At 38.0% G+C, this 27,435-nt stretch overlaps 1 protein-coding gene across 1 annotated transcript in view; it reads left to right on the forward strand.

The window, feature by feature from the left end:
* USP24 (ubiquitin specific peptidase 24) overlaps positions 1–27,435 on the forward strand; it is a 185,993-nt gene that overhangs the window by 53,589 nt on the left and 104,969 nt on the right. The window contains exons 4-13 of the mRNA XM_044674790.1: positions 1,025–1,092; positions 6,814–6,957; positions 9,107–9,229; positions 12,688–12,723; positions 13,142–13,207; positions 17,341–17,406; positions 18,993–19,067; positions 20,835–20,993; positions 23,608–23,722; positions 23,863–23,966. Coding sequence (XP_044530725.1) covers positions 1,025–1,092; positions 6,814–6,957; positions 9,107–9,229; positions 12,688–12,723; positions 13,142–13,207; positions 17,341–17,406; positions 18,993–19,067; positions 20,835–20,993; positions 23,608–23,722; positions 23,863–23,966 — 956 coding nt within the window. The remainder of the gene's footprint in view (positions 1–1,024; positions 1,093–6,813; positions 6,958–9,106; positions 9,230–12,687; positions 12,724–13,141; positions 13,208–17,340; positions 17,407–18,992; positions 19,068–20,834; positions 20,994–23,607; positions 23,723–23,862; positions 23,967–27,435) is intronic.

The following is a 27,435-nucleotide window of genomic DNA, read 5'->3' on the forward strand; positions in this document are numbered from 1 at the left end:
CATCTAAATATTTGCAATTTATATTTAGCTCATTCTGCAAGTGTAATGAATAGTACTGGCACAGTGGATAAAGCACTGGGCTTGGAATCAGGTAGACTTATCTTCAAGAATTCAAATCCAGCTTCAAACATGTACTACCTGTGTGACCCTGGGCAAGTCACTTAAGCCTGTTTGCCCTAGTTCCTTGTCTATCAAATGAATTGGAGAAGGAAATGGCAAACCACTCCAGTATTTTTGCTTAAGAAAACCCGAAATGTTATGAAGAGTCAGACACGACTGAAACAGTTCAACAACAGTTAGATAAATAGTGCTGTATGAGATATCCAGGTTAATTTTCCTTTACCTGACTCCTAGTTTGGAGAGCCTCAGGAAGGCATACTTCTATGGATTCATGCTTTGCTTTCCACTGAATTAGTTTGCAATTTTGAGTGTTTGGAGAGGAAGGGAAAGAGTTAAAATTTTTCTGAACAGGTTTTGCAACTAATAGACATTAATAAATTTAAAAGGAAGATTTTAGCTTCCTCTACTGGTTTTTCAGCTGTGACATTGGAATAATCATTGACTTTGGAATCAGAGACTAGTTTCTAATTCCAGCTCTGCTGCCATCTAGCTATTTGCAGTTTTCTTCATCTCAATGGGACCAATTTTCCTCATTTAAAATAAGGAAATTGGGTGAGCTCTCTCTGAGATGATCTTCCAGTTAAAAGACCTATTCTCTTAAGTTTAGATGGGGGGGGGGAGGTGGAATTATTTCATGTGGGAGCTATTAAAAATGTTTCACTTTCCTATATAATGGGAAAAGATTTTAGTATTAATTTAGTAATAATAGTTATTTATACTAATGTATTTTGATTATTTAGCTTGTCGATAGATGGTTACTTAGCCATAGTAAACTTAGATCCTAAAGAAACTATTGCCTTAGTTCTTTGGGCATACATGTAAAATGAATTTTATCATATCCCATTTCTCTCTATTTCTTAACATTTAAATTAAATGTAGGAAACCCTTCTCTTGTTTTACTAAGGTCTTTCTGAGTCTGATGAAAATTGCAAAAGATTTGTGGATCGGTGTATGCCAGAAGCATTTAAAAAGGTAAGTAAAATATTATAATTCAGTCCTAACATTGTTATTATAAAACATCATTTCATGATTTAATTAATAAAACCTCTTATTTGAAAAAAGTTCAGTGCGTCTGGCTTTTAATGTGGTGACTTATTTGCTTTGATATCTTCATTAGCACATTTTCTTTTGCTAATAACTAGTGTTGCCTTCCTTTTTGGCTATTAAGAGGGAGCACAAAGCTAAGACTACTTGAAAGTTGTAATATTACAGTATTACCCCATGTTGTACAGTTTTAAAAGCAGTTATTCATAAAAATAGCTGTATGCTTAAGTTTTACTGAGAGAGGAAAAAAACTTGGTTAGATCATTAGAAATAGGATTAAATAAAGTTTCTCAGGCTTTCAGAATTATGTGTTTGTCAGAAGACATAGGCCCCAATCTCTGTTTTACTTACTCTTTGTAACCTTGGACAAGTCACTGCTTCTCTGGCCTCACATGGCTGATGTATAAAGAGTAGGTTGGAATCTGGTCATCCATCTCAAAGATGGACGATACCAACTCTGGTACAGAGGTGTCAAGCACCTGGGCTACACCGGACTCACAGCACTTCCAACACTTCAAGTGCTGCCAGAATCAAGTTGAAATGTTATTGGGAAATAGTTAACAAAATAAAGGAGTATTGTTGAGTAATGTTGAATCTTTATACATTGCAGATATTTAAGTTTCTTTTTCTCCAAGTTGGATTATGGTATTCAATTCTACAAGCAGTTATTGACACCTACATGTAAGCTATCATTCTAGGAATACAGAGATAAAAAAATGAGAGAGCCACTGTCCTTTGGGTGCTGCCATCCCCTTTGTAAATGAACATACTTGTTTTTCATTTAGAAGACAGTATCTCCCTTGATTTAAGGCTCAAGAAATTATGAAGTTAATTTAAAAAGTGAATTGATGTTTAAGTTGACTTCTTTCATTTAATAAATTAGCACTTCTGCTTTATAAAATCCCAGAAGTTGGTTTGTCTTGTTCCATCCCCCCACCCCCACCCCCAGTATTTGACAGGTAGCACCTATCTAGTCTGCATTTTTTTTTCTTAATGAGCCAATTTTTTGCTGTTTGGATTTACACCTCTAAATGTATATGTAAGTATCTATACATGTATGAATGAGATTCATTAAATAAGGGACATTAATAAGTATATATTTAAAGTATATTTTTAGTATCATGAACAAAAATGTTGCCAGCTTTTTATTGTAGATGTATTCAGTAATGAAGGACTAGTCCTAAATATACTATCAGTTAATGTCGCTGAAAAATAAAAGTAGTGATCATAGGATTCAGATCAAGGAGAATTTCAAGGATTATGGGGTCATAGGATTTAAACCAGATGATACAAAGCAGGAACCTATTGTTAACACTGAGCGATAGAAAAAGAATTTTAAAAGATTGTGACATACAAGGACAATGGACCAAAATATGTTTTACTTTTTTTAATTTGACCCTTTGGTTTTAATGGCGTAGAGAATTCTTAGTGAAAAAACTCATTCTCCCAATGAAGATTGTCCCCAAAATACGGTTTTGTGTTAAATCTAACATCTCTTAGTCTTAAAATTAAATTTAACAGGCATAAATGTTAAGTTTTACACTTGAGTTAAGGAAAACAATTTTACTAATATAAAATAGGGGAAGAATAGCTAAAGAATTTTGATTATAAGTATGATCATCAGTGTCTGCCAAAATTCTGATGTGACAGTTAAGAAATCAGATGTGATCCTGGGTTTTATTGAAAAAAAAAAAACAAACAAAAACATATAACAGGGGCAAGCTAGGTTGCTCAGTGGATAGAGAGCCAGGCCTAGAGGTCCTGGGTTCACTTAGACCTTATTATTGTTCTGCCTTAGAACCAGTATTTGATATTGTTGATAAGATAGAAGAAGGTAAAGGTTTTTTAAAAAAAATTAGGTTTTGGAAGGTTAATGCTTCCATAAATTTGCTAGATGAAGGTAAAGCTGCCACACCTCCTAGCTATAGAGTCTGCTCTACCCTGAAATCAGTTCGGGTGGTATGATACCCTGGATCTTTTGGGCTTGATCTCAGTGCGCTAGCTAAATGAATCTACAGCCTAACTCCAGTGATTTGCCCTAGAGAGAAACATTTGAGTTCAGGTTAGTGCTTGGCTCAGTGATGAGTATGCCAACCTCTAGTCAAAGGTGGACTGCTATGGACCTTAAGGGAAATCCTTAGCCTAGCATCTATATCTGCCAATAATGAAACTCAATTCCTGAACAATAATCCTCAACAAATAAGGTACAGTGTTAACTTCTGTAAAGAGGATGACAGCAGATGACAGTTGATAAATTCCAAGCCCAGGGGGGCATTCTTGGAATTGAGGGGGATTTCTTCATCCCCAGTCCAGGAAGAAAAGAAGAGAGGACAGCCAAGTCTCTGTTCCTATGCTCCATGTGCTGCTAGGAGAGAATCCCAGGGGAGGAGGGCAGAAGGTGAGAGCAATCCCCAGGCACCTGCTCCTTCCCCAGCTGTGAGGCCAAAGAAAAAAAGGAGAGAAAGTCAAAGGCCACCTCTGCTTTCCTGCCCTTCCTCCCTGCCATCCTCTAGCCAGACTGGGCCACATGCTCATTTGTAGGTCCCTCTCTAGAGGTCCTCCTTATCCATCCCCATTGGAAAACTTGTCCAGAAGAAAAAAGTCAGGCTGCTCTAAAGAATCCGACCCATTAAGCAAACAGACCCTCCCTTCCTCTTCAGGGTTTGTGCATGAAGGAATATCTCACCTTAGGATTGTGATAGGAAATGGCCCTCTTGGGGCATGGCACTAGGGAACAATCCCTCAGGTGGTGGAAGACCAGGCTCTTTTGTTGCCTTCATTCCCTAGCATCCCCAGCAGCCAGAAGGTATTGTTTATTTAGCTGGAATGTTGAAAGGGATAATGCAGTAGAGGTGTGAGGAACACATTTCAGGAAGGATGCTGATAAGCTGAAAATGTCTAGAGCCATGTTGGTGAAGGCATGGCACATGTGCCCTAGTAGCACAGGAGGGAGCTGCTCCCCTCCCCATCTCTGCCGAGCCTGAGGATGATGCTCTGCCCAGCAGCCCATGTGAGCACTTCCTCCCTCCACTGTCCAGGGCAGTGATGGGAAAACTACAGCCTGGATCTGGCCTTTAGGGAATAGTTTGCCCATCACTGGTCTAGGGTAATGTGGGGGAGGCTCACAGGCAGCTTAAAAGTGCCATTTGGGCATATGATCTCTAAAACGTTCACCAACACTGGTCTAGAGGAAGGGCCTTGAGTTCATGTTGTTTGCATAACAGTGGAAGAATCTGGAGGTCTGGACTAAAGAAAAGACTGAAGGGGGGACACAAAAGCTATCTTCAAGGATTTGAAGGGCTATCATGTGGAAATGGGGGCAGCTTGGAGGCTCATTGGATAGAGTGCTAGGCCTGAAGATGGGAGGCCGTGGGTTCAAATCTGGCCTCAGGTACTTCCTAGCTGTGTGACCCTGGGCAAGTCACTTCACCCCCATTGCCCAGCCCTTATTGCTTTTCTGCCTTGGAACTAATACACAGTATTGATTCTAAGATGGAAGGTTAAGGGTTTAAAATAAAAGAAAAGGGATTCCTCTTGGTGAAAGATAAAACTAATAGTAGTGATGGAAGTTGCAAGTCCCTTCTCCCATCCCCGTTTTCTTTTGTATGTTGTCTTCTCCCAGTAGGTCGTAAGCTTCTTGAGGGCAGGGACTATCTTTTTTCTATTTGTATTCCTAGTGTTTAGTACAGTAACTGGTACACAGTAGGTGCTTAGACTGTTCTCTCATTCTCTATTGACTGATGGATTTTGTGACAGGGAGTGTTGTGCAGCTTTTGTCTTTGGAGTTGGTGGGTTCAAGATCACTTGTTAGGTCTTTTTCACACTTAAGTTAGACTCTGCAGCTTCTGGGGTTATTTGTTCAACCAAGAGCAGAGAGACAGAAATCCAGCAATCCTTGCCTACCCTGTGAGAGAGTCTAGTCTCTCACTAGGGAGAAAACATGGATGATTAGAAATCTGTCCAAAATAAGCAGAAAATGGGTGTGGTTGGGGGGGGGTGTGTGGAGTGGAGAGATCTTGTGGAGGTAAGCCATAAAAGGAACTCTCATGAGTTTAAGAGACAGCTGGAAACCTTGTGTGCAAGACAAGAAGGTAAATCTGTCTCTCCTGTGTAGCCATTGGCTGCACTGCATGGAAGGAAAGTATAATATGTAATAGGTCTGGAAAGGACTTGAAATGCCAAACAGAGGTCCTTTCCAACACTGAAATATGTGATTCTGGAACTTGTAGAAATGATCTACTCCAACCTACTTGTTTTTACAGAAGAGGAAACTGAGGCCCAAAAGGTTAAGTGACTTGTCCAAGGTCAACACAGGTAGTAAGTATCCAAATCGAGATTTAACCTAGGTCATATGACTCCTGAGCCCGTGCTTCCCTTTTCTCCTCCCCAGTGCTTCTCCTAATGGATCATGCTGTCTCCCTTCATGTGCATGTCTTGTTTTGGTAAGAAAAAATTAGGAAATGCATGTATATTTGTGGTCATAGGGAAAGATTTTGCCTTCCTTGCTGTTGAAGGAAAAAGAGCTGGTAATGTTCCCCCAAAGAAGCTTTAATATCATTGCTGCCCCTTTTACTAGTCCAGGCTTGTTTCTTTCTGGTACTCTGGGCAGCCAAGACCTCGGCGGTCCCTCCTTCCAAGTCATTTAAAAATTGTTATGCATGTGTGTTGCCGGTTTGTATCTTCACATATAGCTGCATGCTTCACCCTTCATTGCTTCTAGTTCCCAGAGTCTCATCACTTGGAGAAGCATGAGCAAATGAATCATTTGGGTTTGCATAGGCAGGACCTCACTGACTATATATTCACATGTCTGTCCATCAGTAGATAATGGTTTTTTAAGAAGTTATGATTTCTTCAAGTTCTTAATATTCATGATTTCCAAGGTGTAACAAGGAACATGTTTTGATACCAACATTGCATGTGAAACAGTCTCATTTTGATTCATATAAAATCTTTGGGTCTTACTGTTTTTTAACCAAGTAGTATGGCTTGGTTTATGTCTGGAAAATTTTGAACTGAGTTTTGTGTCTGAAAAAAACACTTCTGGTGTTAAAAGAACTGTAATTATTTCAGATCACCCAATAATTCTTGGTTCAATCCTGTTTCATGGTTTTCTTTCTGAAGAAAAATCTTATAAAGCCCATTACGTCATTATAGGGCTTCAGTAATATTTCCTAGGTGAAATTTCCTTATTTAAAAAAACAAAACAAAATAGCTAAATAATTTCCCATTTCCTTACGTAGGAGCTGTCAGAGTTAAGTTAGTAAGTTAGTCAAGGAGAGGGCCTGTCTTTTTTGACAGAGGGAAATATTTCCCTTCTCTAATTTGCAAAAACTTCTTTTCTTTTTCCCTAAGCTCCCATGTCTCTCGAGGTTTTTGTATTTAAATTTTCCCCTGGGTTTTGTGTCTGTGTATGTGCTGCTTTTTGTTTGTTTTTAGGATGTAAAATGCTTTGAAAACCTTCAAGTGCTAAATACCTATTAACTATTATTGTAGGAAAAATGTACCCAGTTAAAAACAATATATCCATGTTGTGAGAGGTTCTACCTGGAGTTAATAGGAAGACACACATAGTCTCTTCATATTTTCACATTGGGCTTAGTGAACCCTGCATGTGCATTCTTTTCATGTCTTCTGTTTTTTCTGCAGTTACTGACTTCCAGCGCTGTTCACAAATGGGGCACAGAGATTCACGAGGGAATCTACAACATGTTGATGCTTTTGGTAGATCTGGCTGCAGAGCGTGTAAAGCAAGATCCCATTCCCATCGGTCTCCTGGGTGTGCTCACAATGGTAGGCTATCTCAGTGGCATGGTTCTTCCTCTTCTGGCTCCTGAAGTGTACCTACTGATTGTATCAGAAGCATGGAAAGAAGTGGGGAGTCTTTCCAAGTCAGATTTCAGAGGACAGTAGCTACAGTGGAAGTCAGAAAGGCACTAAAGGTTGATCAAGTCAGCCATAGAGCCTGTACCCTCACATGTCTAAAAACCACTTCACAACATGGGACAAGCAACAAAAGTAAACTAAAGATCTTAACACAAGGAGACAAATAGGGCTTTGTAGATGTCCCTGAAATTTGGTGGAATCTGCCCCCTAAGTATAATTTAGAAAGAGATTCAGAAGGAACAGGAGAGATGGGGAGGGAAGCCACGGAGTGGGGTGGAGGTGAGATAAAGATAGCATTTGGTAATAAGGAGATGCAGGAGCCCAGGGTGGGAAGCATGGTATAGAACCTGGGGGAAAGAGCCATGGAAGCCAAAATCAAGGTGATGGAATCACTGTGTACATGGGGAAACACATCAGCAACCTGGCTCCCAGGTGTAGTCTCTGTCCCACATTGAGCAGCTTGTTGTGCTTCCATGATCATTCAGAAAGCAGAGCCCCACCAGCAAGGGGAGATCCTATTCCAGGCCCAATTCTCCATAACAAGACAGAACTTGTCCTTGCTTCTAGTCATTATGGGCCCCTTGTGGGAGGCGGTCAGCACTGTCTTAGAGCTTGTGATACAGGGAGAGAAGAAAGCCAATCAGGCTTGGAACTGTCACCTTGGATTGTGAGAACTAATTTCATAGGGTTTGAGGAAGGGGTCGGGAGGATTCCATGGCCACATAAAATTCTACAGGGGAAATGAAGGCATCATGGAGTTTTCCCTATAGTATTAGACAGAAGAATAAAATTAATATGATGGAATAATAAAAGGTAAAGAATCTTGAGGGAATGAAATGAAAAAAAATGAGAATGAAAGGAATCTAGCATTCCTGGATCTCAGATGATGTCATAAAGCAATAATCTTAAAAACTTTTGACTGCTCATCAGAGTATTAGCATAGGGAGGGGTCAGCAGAAGTGCAAATTGCTGGTGATGTCTGGGCAGGCATGTCCAAAGGTGTCAGATTAAGGCCAGGCTCCCAGCAAAGGTTTCCCACCTGGCCTACAGGTCCATGAATTCAGTATCTTGGTGGAGAAGTAGAGCACTTGTTTGTAAATGTGTGTCTTCCGGGCAGTCCTATTGTAGCACTAGCATAGAAGCTGCCCTGCCAGGTCATTGTGTTTCCACCCCCACTCCCTTGTCACTCTGATGGATTGGGAAGAGGCCAGCCTTGTTGGGGAGAGCTTCTCTGAGCCAGCTAAGTCGATTCTACCGAATCTATATTTGAAGCCTCTCCAGAGATGGAAGAACCAAGCTAAGGGCCATTTGATGACTCGTGCAATTCATAGAATATGTGAACTTGGAATAAGGGAGACCAGAATTCAAATTACCTCAAACCCCTACCAGTTGTGTCACCTAGTGCAGGTCACTAAACTCTGCTCATTAATAAAATTGAGATAATGATAGCACTTACCTCCCAGGGTGCTATCAGGTTCAAAGGAGAGAATGTGTGTCAAGGATTTACAAAATGTAAAGTGCTTTATAAATACTATTATTGCTATAGGATTGCCAGTGCTTGCATTCTTCTATGTAACCTTTGGATGCCCAGGCTCCCTTTGGTCTCATGTTGAGGGATCAGAGAAGTTTTGTAGGAAGTTGGACATTAGTGGTGTGTGTGTGTGCATGTGCGCTTGGACACAGCCATAGACGTGTGCATAGTGGACATGCAAATAAACTATGTCCTTGTGTCTGTGTATATTTGACATCTTATTTGGGGATTGTCTCCTGTCTCCCACCCACTCAACCACAATGGCCCGTGTGTCCCATGAGGAGTCCAGCGGGGTCTGTTTTTCACCATATTAGAAACCCAGACTTTGGATCCTCTTGACTTTGGCTATTCTGCACAGCAAAGATAGAAACAATCAAAAGACATGTTTTTGTAGTAGCCAGGGCTTGGGAGAATTACATATTAATGCAGGCTTTCCAGGAAAATATTTTTATTATCTTCTCTAGGTCTAAAATGTGCTGCCATAGAAATAAGTAATAGCAATGTTTATGTTTTCTTTATATCCAGGCTTTCAATCCTGATAATGAATATCATTTTAAAAACCGGATGAAAGTATCTCAAAGAAATTGGGCTGAGATTTTTGGAGAAGGAAATATGTTTGCCATCTCACCTGTATCTGCTTTCCAAAAGGTAGGCTGAGGTCTTTAAAACATAAAAATTGAAATTTTCTTCTCCTGGTTCTTAAATGACATTGTGTGTGAAGAATTTTATAAAATCTGAATCTTGTGTGAAGAATTGCTTGCCATATATGAAGCTTAGTAGCATCTAGATCAGTGGTTCCCAAACTTTTTTGGCCTACCGCCCCCCTTCCAGAAAAAATATGACTTAGCCCCCTGGAAATTAATTTTTTTTTAAATTTTAATAGCAATTACTAGGAAAGATAAATGCACCTGTGGCCATCACTGCTCTCCTGGATCACTGCAGCACCCACCAGGGGGCGGTGGCACCCACTTTGGGAATCACTACTCTAGATTGACCCCAATTCAGTTTAACCGATATAATCTTAGAGGTAGGAATGAGCTTTAATGATCAAGTCTGGGATCAGCAAACTGCTGCCAGAGAGCAGAACCCTGCCTACTGCTAGCCTCTTTTAAACTCCACATTCTTACATTTTCATTTTTAAAACTTAATAATATTAAAACCATTCTTAGATTGAGGCTGTACCAAAACAGGCAGCAGCCTGGATTTGGCCTTTGTGATTAAGTCATTATGTAGGAAGATAAAACAATTTGTTTATGATAGAAATGGAATTATTAAATAATAAATCACCCTTTTAAATTTATGAACTTTCTTCACTGTGAGGTTTTAAACTAAGGTCTCTTGATACTTTACATTTTTACCATACTACCACTTACTTTTAACTTTATATGTAACTTATAACCATCCCTTCCCCCTCCCCTAACACACACACACACATACTTCCCTCCATCCCTCAAATAAAAAAATTAGGTGATTTTCCTGAAAGCAGTAATAGAAAATGTTGGGATTGCCCGACATTTAATGTAGTACCTGATCAAATATTGATGAGAGACTTTTTGTCACTGAATTCTTCACTTAGAAAAGCAGTAATCATATTTTATTTTTAATATATAAACACAAAAATATTTACTCTGAGGGATGTGTTAGGAAGAACATTGGTGTTGAAGTCCTAAATTCTGTCAAAGTTCTGGAAGTGATGTAGACCCTTCTCCCCAAGCAATAGCAAGATCCCTTCCATAGCTGTCCTTACTAGCCCCAGGGCTGTTGGAGGGATCTGAGAAGATAAATATATGTAAACTCTCAAGCTCTAGAGAAATGTCATCTTTGATTATTTCAGATCCTGAGATGGTTAAAGTATACATAATGTGGTAGAAACAGCAGACCCACAAGTTCAGATGTCTAATTAAAGAAAAGATAAAGAAGAAATACACACATACTCTATGGATAAATGTTTAGGAAAGTTGAGCTTTTTTTTTTCATGCTTACATATGTTTGAGTAGAACATTTTGCCTTCATAGGAAGTCATTTTTACTGAGTAAACTCTGCAGTTCGCAACCTGGAAGGGGAAACTTATGAGAAGGCAGCCATTGTTTCTAGTTCTACTGGGATTTGTTTATTTTGCCCAAAAAGTTTTTGTAGTATTGGAATCATTCTTTAAATGTTTGGTAAAATCCTCATGAGTTCTTCTAATCTTGGGAAGGCTGGAGGATTGTGAGTTATTTTGTTTTTAAAGGGAGCTCATTTACGGTTTGTTCAGTTTCTTTTTCTAAGATTGGATTAAGTATTTTGTTTCTTATTCTGTTAATCTGGGCAATTTATATTTTTATGAATATTCATTCACTTCATTTAGTTTGTCAGTTTTATTGGCCAATATTTATTTATTGGTTAAATTTTTTAAAACTTTCTATCTATCTTGTTAATCTCCTTTGATTTTTGTAATTTGTTTTTATGTTTAATTGTAGGTTTTTAAATTAGTTTTTTCCTCCTAGGGTTTTTAATTGCATGTCTTATTCTTTCATCTTTTCTTTCTCTCTTTTGATGTATGCATTTCAGGATACAAATTTTCCCCCAAGTTCTGCTTAAATTTTTGTATGTTATCCCATTGTCTTTTTTTCAATGCAATTGTTGATTGTTTCTTGGATTTGTTCTTAACTTTAGTTTCCTATTCATTTTCAATCTATACCTCAGAGGCCCTTTATTGAATGTAATTTTTATTGCATTTCTGTCTGAAAAGATATATTTGACATTTCTGCTTTTTGGCATTTGTTTGTTAGGTTTTTATGCCCAAATACATGGTCATTTTTTCTGAAGGTTTCTTGCGGAGCTGAGAAATAGGTATATTCCTTTCTATTCCCATTCAGTATTCCCCAGGGGTCTATCATATCTAAAATTTCTAAAATTCTATTCAGGTGCTTAACTTTTTTCTTGTTTATTTTATGGTTGAGTTTATATTGATCTGAGAAGGGGTAAATTGAAGTATCTCACTAATTTAGTTGTTTTAATTTTTTCAATTATACTTTTTCTGTTCAGAATTTGGATGCCTTGCTCTTTGGTAACTATATGTTCAATAGCGATTTAAATTCATTGTCTGTGGTACCTTTTTAGCAAAATTTAGTTTTTTATTTATTTCTTTTAATGAGGTCTGTTTTTGCTTTTACTTTGTCTGAAATCATACTGCTTACCCCTACCATGTTTCTCTCAGCTGAAACATAACAGATTCTGTTTCCAACCCTTTATTTTAACTCTGTGTATGTCTTTCTGTTTCAATTATGTCTCTGATAAACCAACCGTTGTTGGATTCTGGCTTCTCATTCTTCTTCCTATCCCTTCTAAATTAATCTCTTAAAACCCCACACATAAGAGGATTCCCAGCACACTTCTTTAAACATAGCACTTAATAAATTTTGTTGGATTCATTTCACCCATGAAAGAATAGTAACCTAGAGTAGAGGCCAAGAACTCTTAGTGTTATTTCATCTACATGCTATTTTCTTACTTAACTGAGGAAGTTCTTATTAGAAATAATTTTTTAATGGAAAAATGTGTGGAATGCAATTGTAGGATGGTACTTTTTTGGAGGAGAAAAAACTTATTTACCATCTATTCTGTGAGAAGATTAGTTAATGATAGATTTGTATAAGACCTTACATTGGTATATTTAGATGAAAAGTTATTTTCTAAGAAAAAACTTAATCTCAAGTTTGGCATACCACACAGCTAGAGAAATTAGACCAAAGAAGCTCATGAATACCATCTTGTTGCATTTCTTGTGATCTCCAGGTATGTGATAGCTGAAACTCACAGAAGAGTTATAGAAATCAGAGGTTTCAGAGCTATAATATGCTTCAGAGATATTTGGTCCAGCCTCTAACATTTAAAATTTGAGATAACTGATGTGCCTCTGTATGTAGCTTATGTCATCAAAACTGATCCACTGGCATACATTCAATGAAAAAATTGGAAAAACAAGTTGAGGTTTTTTTGTTTTTGTTTTTGCTACATGATGTTCTTTTCAGTGATTTCCAGTTGGGAATAGAGAAAAAGGTTCACTATGGGATGAGTCATTTTTGGGAATCCCAACCTCTTAAAAATGTTTCCTTTTCTTACAGGAACCTCATGGATGGCTTGTGGATTTGGTCAATAGGGTAAGTAATTTTTACTGTGAATTGTAGGGGAGGGTAGTCATTTTTATTTTTAGAGCACATTATTCTTTTTTCTAATAAGATAGCAACTTCATAGAAAACTCAAAACTTTGTATATGATGTAAGATGAAATATTTTGCCTTCTATTCTCTTTGTTAATATTGTCAGTCTCCTTTCCATTTGGATCTGAACAGTATTTATTTCAAATTACTATCAGCTTTAGGACCTGAGCACTTTAATTTATATACTCTCCAACATATCATTGAATTAGTATGAATAAATTTAAGAATTAGAAACTTCTCTTTTGTTCATATCTCTTAAACCAGATAACTGAAGAGCAAATTAATAGAATATTTTCTTAAAGTATTTAAATGCCCAATGCAATAAACTAATAATTAACTTTTTCTTATTTTATTGTTAGTTTGGTGAATTGGGTGGATTTGCAGCAATTCAATCTAAACTCCATTCAGAAGATATAGAACTCGGGGTAAGTTAAACCATTAAGCATTATATATACCAGTGATGGGCAAACTGCGGCCCTCGGGCCAGATGTAGCCCCCTGAAATATTCTATCCTGCCCAGCTACATTATTCCTAATCTGACTAATACAATGAGTAGGATACAATACAATGAAACTTCAAAAGAGTTGCCTTAGAAACAGACTGACAGATGAGCATTTCCTTTCCTTTGGCCCCCTCTTTAAAAAGTTTGCCCATCACTGATATATACTCATTTAGGAATACCCTCCCCACCCCACCCCTCCCACACCCACCCCTCCATCCCACTATTCATCCCACTATTTAAAATAAAGTCTTAAAAAGGTCCAACCAGAAATCTCTTCAAGTGCTTTGGGGATCTGGAGAGTATTGGGTGTTACCTCCATTTGAAATGGGTGATCTAGTGACCTTTTAAAATTGTTTTTAATCATTATTTGAAAATCTGTTTTCTCATTTGCCCTTATAACTATTGAAGGGAGAGATTGACCCAGACCAGAGAGACTAAGCTTTGGTGAAGATTAAACAAGGAGTCCCTGAAAGAGCTGAGACTCAAACCTGTTTCTTGTGAGCATCATCACCTACGTGATCATCAATAATCACAAAGGAATAGTTACTGATGTCTTATCAGCCAGTTGAGTAGCCTTAAGAGATCCTGTCTCTTTCTTAGCAGAAGATGCCAACTTTTTAGACAAGGAGAGTTGTAAAAATCTCTTGTTTCTGTATGGATTGCCTATCCTTTCTTTGAGAGATAATACACACACACACACACACACACACACACACACACACACACGTATGTGTGTAGGTTTATACAACACAGGTTCCTAGGGACATTCAGTGGATCAAAAGACCCTAAAGAGATAATAAGGGGTAGAGATGGAGGTCACTGCTTGGCTACACAAAGCATTTATTAACAAGGGGAGAGAAGCAATTACAATATAAGGTGAGAGGTTTTCCCCTTTGTTGTTTTGTTTAATGCTATAGATTTCCTTTCCATTTGTATTTGAAAAGTTCATTTCAAATTACTGTCCACTCTAGGCCCTGGGTGAGAGGTTGGTATGGCCTTGTACACTTTGCCCTTTTTTGAGGTGGAGGCTTATTGGTCCTACCTATGCCTGAAAGAATTTCTTAATGAGGGTTGGAAGTGGGATTTGCTTTGTCTGCTCAGGTAGCTCATCCTCCATTTCAGAAGAGTTATCCAAAGATTTTAACAGTGCCTACTGTATCTAACAAAGAGCAGAAGAACACTTGCTGGAAAGTTTGGTGCCTGTAACATTTTTTTTTTTTTTTAATGATTAAAGTCAAGATTTTGAGGTTTATTTGAATTTTTTAAGACCCTTAACTTCGGTGTATTGTCTCATAGGTGGAAGAGTGGTAAGGGTGGGCAATGGGGGTCAAGTGACTTGCCCAGGGTCACACAGCTGGGAAGAAGTGGCTGAGGCCGGGTTTGAACCTAGGACCTCCTGTCTCTAGGCCTGACTCTCACTCCACTGAGCTACCCAGCTGCCCCCTTGGTGCCTATAACTTTTTAGAATTATTTCTTAGAACTGTTAAGATCCAGGGGCAGCTGGTAGCTCAGTGGATTGAGAGCCAGGCCTAAAGATGGGAGGTCCTAGGTTCAAATCTGTCTGGCCTCAGACACTTCCTAGCTGTGTGACCCTGGACAAGTCACTTGACCCCCATTGCCTAAAGCCTTCTGCCTTGGAGCTAACACACAGTATTGATTCTAAGATAAAAAGTAGGGGTTTAAAAAAAAAAAAAAGAACTGTTACGATCCAGTTTCATGTATTCTTTAAACCACTGGTTGGAAATATTGTAGATCAGATTTTCATTTATAAAATTATACAGTTAGGACTAGATGGTCTGCAGGGTCACTTTCTAATTCCACAATTCTGCCCTCTAATGATTCCATGGAATAATTTAATTAAGCAAGGATGCCACAGATATATGTGATTAGATATGTACATGCATAGTACTTTTGTAATCTTTCAGTTTAAATGATAGTAACTAATGTCTTCTACAGATAATGAAACTCAATTCTGTTATTTTAATATTTTGAGGTACTTAGTTTTATGATATTAGGCATTTTAATGACAAGATTTTATTTTTAACAAACCGTTACCTTCAATCTTAGAATAAATACTAAATATTGTTTCCAAGACTAGTAAGGGCTAGACAATGGAGGTAAAGTGATTTGTCCAGGGTCACATAGCTAGAAAATATCTGAGGCCAGATTTGTACCCAGGACTTCCTATCTCCAGGCCTGGCTTTCTTTCCACTGGACTCACAAAGCTAACCCTGATAATATTTTATTTTGACAATGTAGTTTAACTAAGTTCTTTACTATAAATTTATTTTTGTCAGCAAGGGAGCATAAAATGTAACACTGTGCAAAAATTTTGGCATATTATAGTCTCTATGAAAGAAATTCTTGCCAGTGAGATGACTTACTATTCAAATACCTTAATGAAGGCTACATTCAAATTACTAGATCAATAGATACTGAATTGAAAATCACCTCAGATTACCTTACCTGCTGCAATCCCCTCATTTTACTGAGGAGGAAATGGGTCCAGGGAGGCTAAGTGAATTTCTAAGACCACAGAGAGTAATTATCAGAAGTGGAAACTGAATCCAGAACTTCTGACAAGGGAAACATCATTCATTCTTTGTGTGTGGTGTATGTAAGGAACAAAGAGAAGCCAGAGTGGAGTGTTTGTTCAGGGTGAGAAAGGTGCCATTACATAAAGCTCTTTAAAAGTCAAACTGAGGAAGCTATAAATTTCTCTTAGATGCAATAGGAAACCACCCAGGTTCATTGAGCAGCCAACTGGACATGGTCAGAAATGAACTTAAGATAAACCATCTTGGCAGGAGCTTTTAAGGATAGGCTGGAGTAGGGTAAGACTTAAGGCAGGGGAGACTCTGGTGGACTGTACTTCAGGACAGGGCTGATGAGGGCTTGGACTAAAGAGAAGGCTCCATAAATAGTGAGCAGAAGTCAGGTGCAGAGGGTGCCGTGGAGGTAAAAACAGCAAGGCCTGGCCACCAAGTGAATGTGGGGATATGTGGAGTATAAGGTTACAGACCTAGAGTATTGGAAGGATGATGACAGTCTTGGTAGAAATAGGAAATTTAGTATGTTAGGGGGATTGGGGAAATAGTGGAGGATAATAAGCTCTGTTTTAGAGATGTTGGATTTGACTTGTCTATGAGGCATCTAGTTTGAAATGTCTAATAGGCATGTGATGATATGGGACTAGAGCTCAGGAGGAAGACTGGGGCTATATTTCTCTCTCTATAGAGATCTAGGAGTTATCTGTATAGACATGCTAATTGACAAGGTCAACACATGAGAGTGTAGAAATAACAAGGACATGAGTATATGGGCCTACGGGCTTAACTTCTATTTGAGGGAAAATTCTAGAACTCATCAGGAAGGGACTGGTTGTTAGTGAATAAAGCCATAACCACAAACGGTCACAGTTCAGTTGCCCTCCAAATTGATCCCTGTCCTCAAAAAGCTTACATTCTAATGAGTGAGACAGTCTCTATAAATTGGATCATAAGAGAAAAATGCAGACTAGGTAGAAGGGGTCCTTAGAAGAGAAGACTTTAAGGGAGTAGGAAAGGCTTCTTGTAGGAGGTGGTACTGAAACATCAGGAATTCATTTCATACACAAACTCATTCTGCAGGTTAATTTGTGTATAGGAACTTTGGGCTCCCCTAGTGGTTTTGGAAGTGCTAAGCTTTAAATCCTCTGTGGTCCCTTTCCAAAGAACAGGCTGTTGAAGAGACACAGATCTTGAAGAATCAAGCTCAGCTCTTCTTAAATTACATTTGTCTTGCTCCATTCCTAGCCAATAGCTGTCATTTTTGTTTTGTGTGAGACATGGAAAGGACCCAGAAAGTTGTTATAGTGTCCTTTTTTGCTTACACAGTGTCATTGATAAGAATTGAAGAATAAATGTGGTCTTTCGCTGGGCTGACCAGTGGATTTTCTCATGTCTTAACTGGAATCACTTAAAACAAAATGAAAAGCATCCTATGATTATTTGCTCTTCTTGAAAGGAAAAAAAGCCTTGTGTTCATCTTGTAAGCATCTGCTGTCCTTTTTTCCAGGCTGTCTCTGCATTAGTCCAGCCATTGGGAGTGTGTGCAGAGTATCTCAATTCCTCAGTCGTTCAGGTAAAACCAAAACATCAACACTCAGATGAGTCAAAAAATTATACTACACTAAAATGGAGTGATGCTAGTCATGACAATCATATCAGCACAAAGGGAAACCCTAATCCTAAATCTTATTCTTTAATTTAAAAACTGGCTCATTTAAATGTGGTTCATTTGAAGAACTTTTTTTCCTTAATAAAATTATATTAGTTATTAGTTAATAAACATTGCACAATATTTTATTTGCCTCATAACTTGTACTCTTTACCACATGAAAAAATCAGTGAGACCTATCATTTAGGGTGATACCAAAATAATTGAAATTAGCAAATGATTTTAAGAATGCAAATATATTTTGCCGTTAGCTCATTGTAGACTCTCTTCTCCTCTTGAAAAAGCTAATGTTAAATGTTTAGGGCTACAGCATGAAGGTTCCGTTTCTTTTCCCATTTTGGCCTAATAAACTTTTCTAATATCTGATTGATTTTCAGTAGTCTTCAGTACATAAATGGGAACTATTCTGACTTGTTAAGATAGTATTGGGCTTATAAGCTGTGGAGCACCAATAGGAGCTACCTAGGTAATTGTTCACTATGAGATTACTTCCCCTTGAGGAGCAGAGCTCAGTGTGCCCAGCCTGGATTCTGTCATTAGTGTGGTTCAGTACATAAAGGACAAGAAGAATGTATGACCTAGAGTGAGTAGATTGGTTCCAGCTTCTTCCTGGCATTCAAGAAAGGCACATAACCCTTAGAAAATCTAATTTTTGTATAATTCTTGCATGTTTACATGTAAACACTGCACATTTTATCTCATTTGACATAATCCTGTAAAATAGTTATACAGTTAAAATTGTTCCCGTTTTTAGATGAGGAAATGGAAGTACCCAGCCTTCCACGGTACTTAAAATTGTAGAAGTAACTATGTTTACTAAAGGACAAAACTCTTTCTCCATGCCTTCTAAGGGAGCATTCTTAGAATGTTTCTTGCTTAGGTGGGCCTCTTTTCTCAATGTGAGGCCCCCAGTAGAGGTATTCCCCCCCAATCCTGCAAATTTGTAAGCATTGGAGACTCAATCCTGGATCTCTGGAATTCTTCAGCATTCATCCTTCTCTGAAATAATAAATCAGCAAGAAAAATAATAATCCTTACAAATTACTTCCTGCTGTATTCTGTTATACCAGTGCTAATGTTTTGCTAATTTAACTGCCAAATAGTTTTTTGCTCTCTTTTTAGCAGCTAATCCCTTAGCTCGATTGACAAATTTAGATCAAAATGTCTTAGATTCACTACAAGAACTTAATCTTGCCTCTAAATTCTCACAAGCCTCCTTATCTTCCCTATAAGAAAATTATAGTCCAGAGTTTAACTGATTTGTCCAAATCTGGAACTGAGAATCATTTTTCTAGCTCTTGCCATGATCCTATATGTCCTCCACTCCACCATCAGGTGGATCTGCCTGAAGTGCATGTCTGAGCCTGTTGTCTCCTTATTCTGTCTCCTTTATGTCCAGGATAGCTGATGTTAGGTCTGTTTCATCATTAAATTTTCATTTCTGATTTAAAGCATATTGTGTGTTACAGTGTACTGTTCTTTTTCCCTAGCCAATGCTTGATCCAGTCATCCACAAAATGATCAAATATGTGCAGAGTGTAGAAGAGAAGGACCTGAAGGACAAGGTAAAAGCCCAAGAGCCCCTGGAGTATCCTCAGAGATTTAACTTGTGCCCAGTGACACAAGAGAAGAATTTAAACTAAGGCCACTCTTTTGTTTCACAATCAGCAGATGCTTGGTTTTGAAAAGCCATCTTTGCTTTCCCTCTAATCATGATAATGAAGAGAAATTTCTCAGAATATATTGTCTCTGTCTGTTCTTTCTGTAAAGAACCTGTTGATTTTTCCTGCAAATGGAACAGAGAACCATGGGAACTCTTTCAATAACCAGTTTTACATTATCTAAAGACATTGGAATACATCTAGTTCTGATGTCATCTGCCTGCAGGACCAACACTTTATTTTTAGAATCACAATGTTCGATGGTTGAAAAGCAAATTATTATGACTGAAATACTGCGACTTTTTGTCCTCGCCTCACTATTCCCAGTATCATAACCCTTGTGTAGGTCCTAATTGCTACCTAGAATAGGCAGTCTCAGTAGTCTCTAGTCTCCTAAAATGTGTTGAGCCTATACCATCTCTTCCTCTAGTTCATCTTTCTCTCTATAACCTGTGCCCCTTCAAGATGGGCCACCCCCATGGCACAGGCCCTCACCACTTTATACCTGGACTACTACAGTAGCCTGCTGTCTGGTCTCCTTGACTCAAGCTTTTCCCAACTCCTGAAGGTCCTCCACTCCACCATCAGACAAATTTGCCTAAAGTACATGTCTGACCCTGTTGTTTCCTTATTCTTTCACCTCCAGGGTTCAACAGAAAAATCTTCTCCTTAGCCTTTAAAGCCCTTCCAACTGTTCCAGATTTGCCATGTTTTTCTCCCCTCCCGTGTGCTCTGCAGTTCAGCAGCACTGGCTGCTTTGCTGTTCTTCACACAAAGCTCTCTGTCTTTCTAATTCCAAATCTTTGCACTGGCTGTCTCACAAGGCCTGGAATTCTCTCTCTCCTCATCTTGGCCTCCTGACTTCCTTCAGGTCTCAGCAAAAATCCACCTGCTGCAAGAATCTCTCCCAGTGCTCTTTAGTTTTAGTGCCTGCCTTCTGAAGCTATCTCCAGTTGACCTTGTCTGTATCTTGTTGCTAAAGAGTTATTTGTGTTTTCCTCCATTAGTGTGAGATCCTTGAGAACAGGGATGGTTTTCTTGCTATCCCTAATGCCTGGCATGTAATCGGTGTGATCCACTCATTTCTTTCTCTGCTCAAAAATTCTCATTGATTCCTTGGTGCCTACAGAGTACCATTGAAACATATTCCCTCTGGCATTAAGGTTCTCCACGTCTCTCAACTCCCAACTTTCAGTCTTCTCATGATCTTCTTATCCTCCAGAGATATTTTCTATTTGGCTATCACCTTGTCTGTGCTGAAGTTTTTGTTTTGAATATAATTATCTCTTTTTTTAATGTATCGCCTTTTGAACCTTTGGGAATCCTGCTCCTCCTTGAGACTTGTCCATTCCAGACAGTGTCTTCACCACAGATTGTACCTTAATCCTCCCAGTCAGTAATGGTTGTCTCCTCTACAGACCTTTTATGGTATTTGCTGAGCACCTCTCATCCACTCAGCTCAGGTCATTGGGGGACGTTGTCTTACTAGACTAGAGTCTCCAGGAAGGGCTACGACTATGATTTATTTAATCTTGGCATTTTCACACCCTTTCTTAGAACACTGCTCTCTTCACAGTAGATGGTTCATAAATATGTGTTTTGAAGTTCAAGCTGCTTTTTCAGTTTTACCAAGAAGCATTCGTGATGGCTTTTTTTGTGATTCTTATCTAGAGACTGGTGAGCATTCCTGAGCTTTTGTCAGCCATCAAGTTGCTCTGTATGCGCTTCCAACCTGACCTGGTGATGGTGGTGGATGACCTGCGGCTGGACATCCTGCTCCGAATGCTGAAGTCACCCCACTTCAGTGCCAAAATGAATTCCCTCAAAGAGGTGAGTGTTGGCAGCTTTTTCATTTGGATAGATTCCCAGGTCAAAGCACTCTCTCCAGAAGAAACTTAAAGTGAATTAGTCTGTTGGAAAAGTCTTAACATATATGCCAAGATTGCTCAGATTATATTGATTATTAATCTTGATAGGTACGAATAGGATCTAGTTGTGGTATTGTAATGTAAAGAACACGTTTTTTTCTTTTCTTTTTTTGGTTGTCTATGTAAGAACATCTAGGTTCTTATTCATTTAGATAATTATAATGCCCTCTATCAATGCCTTTTGTTGTCAGTTCCAGATGTTAAACCTCCCTCCTGTCCCCACCCCTTTACATTTCTTTCCTTGTAACAGAGAGAACTAGTTCGACCAAACCATTCAGTCCAGTGAAGCCTTCTCACCCTGTATGCTACTCCTGGCTCTCTAAGGGGGGGCGGGGAGTGGCAGGGAGTGAGGTTGCTACCTGCTTTCTAGCACTGTGGCTGCTTTCTCATTTTCTCACAGTGCAATTTCCTTGTTGTGATTCTTACTCTTACTTTGTGATAAATAATTGGCTCTATTGTTCTCCTACTTATCTCACTAATATTTCTCTGAAATTCTCTCCTCATTTCCCACCCAGTAATGTTACATTGCTTGTCACATTTGGACAATTATCTTTAAATGAGGAGATTGGACTAGATAATCATTATTATCCCTCCAAGACCTTAGCAACCTTTGATCCTGTGGAAATATGTCTCCCTGTGGGGTAGCTGGAATTCTCCAGGGGTGAAATCCAAGATCTTAGATTCCAGGCTGACTCTGAAGTTTACTCTTATGGTCTTTGACAAGTCACATCATCTGGCAGGAGATATGATTTTTCAGTCACATAGTTTAGTGTTAGGCCTCAGTTCTCTTGGGAATAAAGTGGAAAAACATTTTTTGTTGAATAGCTATGTGCACTAATAGCACTGCACTAAGGATTTGGAAATCAGTCTCTCTTTCAAAGAGCTCACATGCTCTAGGAGGGAGAAAACACAGAGGAGAAGTGCCTTCTCTTCTGGAGTGGGAGGATATGGAAAGGCCTGTGGTCCTTAAAGTTTGGTAGCAGGACTGGTGGCCAAGGGGCCTTTGAGTGCCTTCTTGAAAAGAGAAAATTTTTGGCAATCTAATGAGTGGGAGACAGCTAGGTGGCAAGTGGATAGAGTGCCAGGCCTGTGGTCAAAAAGACTCCTTCCCAAGTTAAAATCTGGCCTCAGACAATGTACTAGCTGTGTGACCTTGGGCAAATCACTCGGTTTCTTCAAATGTACAATGAACTGGAGAAAGAAATGTCAAACCTCTCATATCTCTGCCATGAAAACCCCCAAAAGAGTTACACAGAGTTGGACAGAACTAAACAAGGAGAAGGAGGTGGGAGGTTGTGATCAACCACTGGGGAATAGGATCCTATACCATGCTCCCTTTCAGAGCTACTGGCTTGGTGAGATTTATGTGCAGTATTTACATTTTTATATATATTTTAATATATATGTAAAACACATTACATTGAGAACACTTGCTTGCACTTTTCAACTACTTCTGTTTCTAGTGGAACCAGATAGCAACTTTAGTCATTATAGAATAAGCCATTTTTAGGGTCCACTTCATTGGTAGAGTTGTTTGACTTAAAAAACAAAACAAAACAATACAGTTGGTAGAGGATAAAGAGGCCAAAGGGCACTGCATTTGGGGCTAGAGGATCTTTGTCTGAATCCTCACCCTGCCACAAGCTCACCTTTCAGGGCCTTATTTCCTCCTGTGAAAAATGAGATTGGACAAATTCTCTGGGTTCTTAATCTGCTGATGGCCTTTTTTCCCCCTCAAATATTGATGTTATATTTTGGGCAAAAGCAGAATATTCAAAATCTTGGATCTAGTGAAAATGTCAGAAGGATATACTTTTCTGTGACCCTCCTTCCCATACTAACTCTCTGTTCCATCACTTCTGCCTCTTAAATAACATTTTCCTTTAAGCCATTTTTCTATTTCCACTGGTTTTGGCCAACAAGAGGCTTTTGTCTTCCTCATTTTTAAATCTACTTTCTAAAAGGGTTTTAATGTTTTATTTTTAATAGCCAAATTATTGGACATAGCATCCTCATGGTTTTTGACTATTTTATTCCTATGGATAAGAAAATTAACAGTTTAGAGAAAGTTTATAATTCAGCATCCTTGTCAAGACTTCAAAAGCTACGTTTCTTTTAAAATGAAATCTCAACAAATAGGGAAAGGATGAACTTTTTAGTGTTTTAAAGTAAGTGCCTGAATTTTCAAAGAACGATTTTTATTTTCTTAAAATTAAAAAAATTTGGAAAATTATACATATGCCAAAAGTGAATTTCTCCTTGCTTTTCACCAAAGTAAGTATTGGCAATTTATTTCCTTTTTAAAACGACCTTTCTTCTGAAAGTTGTCTCTTCATTTTTGGTAACTGACCATCAGTGCTTTGCAAGATTCTTTTACTAATCCTGGTCCATGTTCCATTTTGCTGGATTTGTACAAGTTACAGATTATGCTATTTGAACATGCTTGGTTTATTTAGAGGTATTTTTAATATATTCATAACAGCATTTAGATTTCAGCCACAATACTCTCTTATTAGGTAACCAAACTAATAGAAGACAGCACTTTATCCAAATCTGTGAAGAATGCAATAGATACAGACCGATTATTAGATTGGCTAGTTGAGAACTCTGTTCTGTCAATCGCATTGGAAGGTAAGCATTTTCATAACATCCACAGCTACTTTGAATGTCTTAGGCTGTAAGTGAAATGACAAGTATGATGCTGACTTGAATTCAGATGGCATTTAGAGAGTTGGTGTTGAATATACTTTCTGTGCTGTTTTTTCTGTTAGGTAATATTGATCAAGCACAATACTGTGATCGCATAAAAGGAATTATTGAACTACTGGGCAGTAAATTGTCTTTAGATGAGCTCACAAAAATTTGGAGAATACAAGTAAGTGCTATTTCCATCCTCTCCTAAGCTAAAAAACTTAACTTAAAAAGGTAAAACTCTGGAATTCCACTCCTTTCCACCTGCTTAATAATATATTGTATGTGCATAGTATATAGCAAACTAAATGATTTGTGAAGTGGATAATATGGTGGTAAGTAAAAATTTTCCTAGTACTGCTATACTGGCTCTGAATACTGTACCTGCTGAATTTTACCTCATCCTACAAAGATATAAGGCACATTTCCATCAATTTCTTACACATTTCTTTATCACATAATTTAATTTGAAGATTAATTTTAAGTATAATGTAGTTGCTAAAATATCCTTGAAGTTACTGTGCTAGACTAAAATTTGTTTTCTTAAATCCTGAAAATATGGCTACCTGAACACTAGCTGTCTGTATAAAGACCCTTCAGAGATATCCTTGAGATTTGGGGTGCAGAGAACACCTGGACTACTCAGAATTGATAAGACTTGACTTAGCTCCTAAATGAGTTCAGATTCTATCTTCACATTCCTCCAGTTTGTTGTCATTTTACTTTCTTGCCTTTTCATAAGAAAAAGAGGAAAAACAGGCAAGAGGATTACTGACCCTAGCTAAAAGGTTGAACAATCCTTTTTTTAACCTTTGGACCGTTTTTCATTATCCCGAGAATATTTAGTCTGTCTATCTATCTCTCGCTCTCTATCACTAAGCCACCTAGCTGTCTCCCACGCCTATTGCTAGGCAAGTCATGCCTGTCAGTCCTTCACAGGTAGTTGGTCCATCTGAAATCTTAGGGAGGCCAACATCCTTCGGTCTTTGTGCATAGTAAGCACTTTTCTATTTATACTCTCCTTCCTTCCTTCCTCCTTCCCTCCCACCTTCCTTTCCTTCCTCCTTTCCTCCTTCCCTCCCTCCCTTCTTCTCTTTTACCACTGTTGTCTTTGTTTTTTAAAATGTAGCAATAGGACAAGAAAAGGAAATTAAGGGAGTAAAATCATTGACACCCCACTTTCCAGATGTATAGAGGTACCATTCACTGGACTGAAACATTGGTTTATTTGAAACATGTTAGAGATTTGATGGGGAAAAAGCTAACTTGAAAAAGGAACCTGTAAAGTAATAGGGTATAAAAGGAACTCACTGAAATCAACTTTTATGAATATGAAAAAGCTCAGAAAGGAGACAGAAAAAGAAGTGACATTTTAGTAACTCAAAAATGCATAAAATATTTCACATTCAACATTCCAAGACACATCTGGCACTTGTAGAAATATAATTATAAAACATTCCTAGAGAAATCAAGGCAAAATTAAATAATTGGAGAAAATATTCTTTATCCATGGTAGGGCTGTAATTAGTATAATAATAAAAATGGCAAACTACATAATTTACAGATTTTGTGCCATGTCAAACTTTTAGAACCAAACAAAATTAAATTAATCTGGAAGACTTTGAGGAAAATAATGATTTTTAAAAATATTTTATTTTTTTGCCAATTACATGTTAAGATGGAAATAAAAATTATTTTGAAAAATAATTTTTGTATGAAAGGGGCCTACCACTGTCAGATTTCAAAGAATATTATGAAGTAGTAGTGAACAAGAAATAGAACATATTGAATAAGAATTAAACACTACTAGTAACCTTGTGCTTAAAATTCAGGAGGGAGAGAATACTTGACTTCTTGGGGCATGGGTTAGAATTTAACATTAAAAAGAGGTCATTGATTCTTTTCAAATTATAAGGCAATTTTTGAAAATTGCCTTATAATAATTTTAGTATTAGCATCAGCAGAAAATAAACATGCAAAATAAATAATAAAATCTTAACATTTAATATAGTAAAACTAGACACATTAACAGATAACCAAAAAACCTCACCCTTTGTCTATACACACACAACAACAACAATAATAGTATTTGTTGATATCAATATCACTTTATAGACTTTCTGTGGGCTTCATACTTTTTAAACATTACCATAAGATTCCATTATAAGAACGTGCCATTCCCTATTACATGTATAATTTATTTCCAGTTTTTTGCTGTTAAAATATAAAGCATCCATGAGTACTCTTGTACTGCTTTGTCCTTTTCTATAATTTATGGACACTGCCTTAGCAATGGAAGTCCTGGGTCAAAGAGTATGACCAGAAAACATGATATTTGGAAGGGACTTCATTAACCAGATAACCTAATCCGTACTTGAAAAAAATCCCCATCATGGCATCACTGAGAAGTGTTCTGATTGAAGACCTTTCTGAAGGGATAACCCATCACATCCCAGGAAAATCCACTTTGCTTTCTTTACATTTTATTGATTTGGTTCTATGATTCTCTTGACTTGCAGTGTCAATGAAGGCAAGTTTTATTGAGTCAAAATACCTTCATTCTAATCTCTATGGAATGCATACAATTTCTAAATTAGTCAAACCAAAATTAATAAGGTTTTACTATAGAGAATTTGTCTTTAAGGAACAAGTTTGTTATTTTTCCATTAAAACTTGGTTATTTCTAATACTGGTGTATACTAGTTTCCATCCCCTCTGAACTCCTGAGGCAACTTGTATTCGTTGACACCACCACCATTTCTCATCTTCAAAGATAGAAAGATGCCCTTCTCTTGAAAAAGCACATAAATTTTCACTTGAATTATTGCCTACTCCAGATATTTTCTGTCCTTCCTTAACATTTTTAGGCATTTCCTCACTAGCCATTCTTTCTATAACCTTGTACAATCTGGCTTCCGTTCTCCCCACCTCCATAAACTTTCCTGGGATACTTAGTGAACTCTTTCCTTCTAAGACAGTTCCTTGTCTCACTCCTCCTAATCCTTGAAGATGTAATCAATAATGCAAGCAGTGTTTACCCTCTCACTTCTTTGCAACTGTCCCTGTAGTTACTGCTCTTTTTCTATAGCTTTTGGGCACAGGCTCATGGGCCATCTCTGCCAGGTTCTAAGGGAAGGTGGTGAGTCAAAGTGGCTTGAATCATCTAGCATGCCACCTCCTGACTTTGCTTAGGGTACTTGATTGTCTGGCACAAAGTGAGCTATTAGCTGAACTGCCAGAATACCCATGAACAAAGGAAACCCAAGGCATTTAGTATAATGTTGGCACCATGATATTCCCTCCCATTAAAGGACTGCATGACTCAGAAACAAAATGCTAGACTTGGATTCAGGAAATCTTGTTTGAATCCTGCCTTCAGATGCTCAACCCATGGGTTTTCTCCTCCATTAAATGGGGATAATGTCTTAAAAATTGTTATGTAGAGTACATGAGACATATCTGCAAAGCAGTTTTCAGAGTTTTTAAGAGTTCTATAAGTATCAGTTATTAAGAATTACATCACTTGACCCCCATTGCCCACCCTTACCAATCTTCCACCTATGAGACAATACACTGAAGTACAAGGGTTTATAAAAAAAAAAAATCCTAAAAAAAAAGAATTACAAACACTTTGGTTTCTTAGCCTCATTGAG

Source organism: Gracilinanus agilis, chromosome 4 (assembly GCF_016433145.1).
Source record: "Gracilinanus agilis isolate LMUSP501 chromosome 4, AgileGrace, whole genome shotgun sequence".
NCBI classification, from domain to species: Eukaryota; Metazoa; Chordata; class Mammalia; order Didelphimorphia; family Didelphidae; genus Gracilinanus; species Gracilinanus agilis.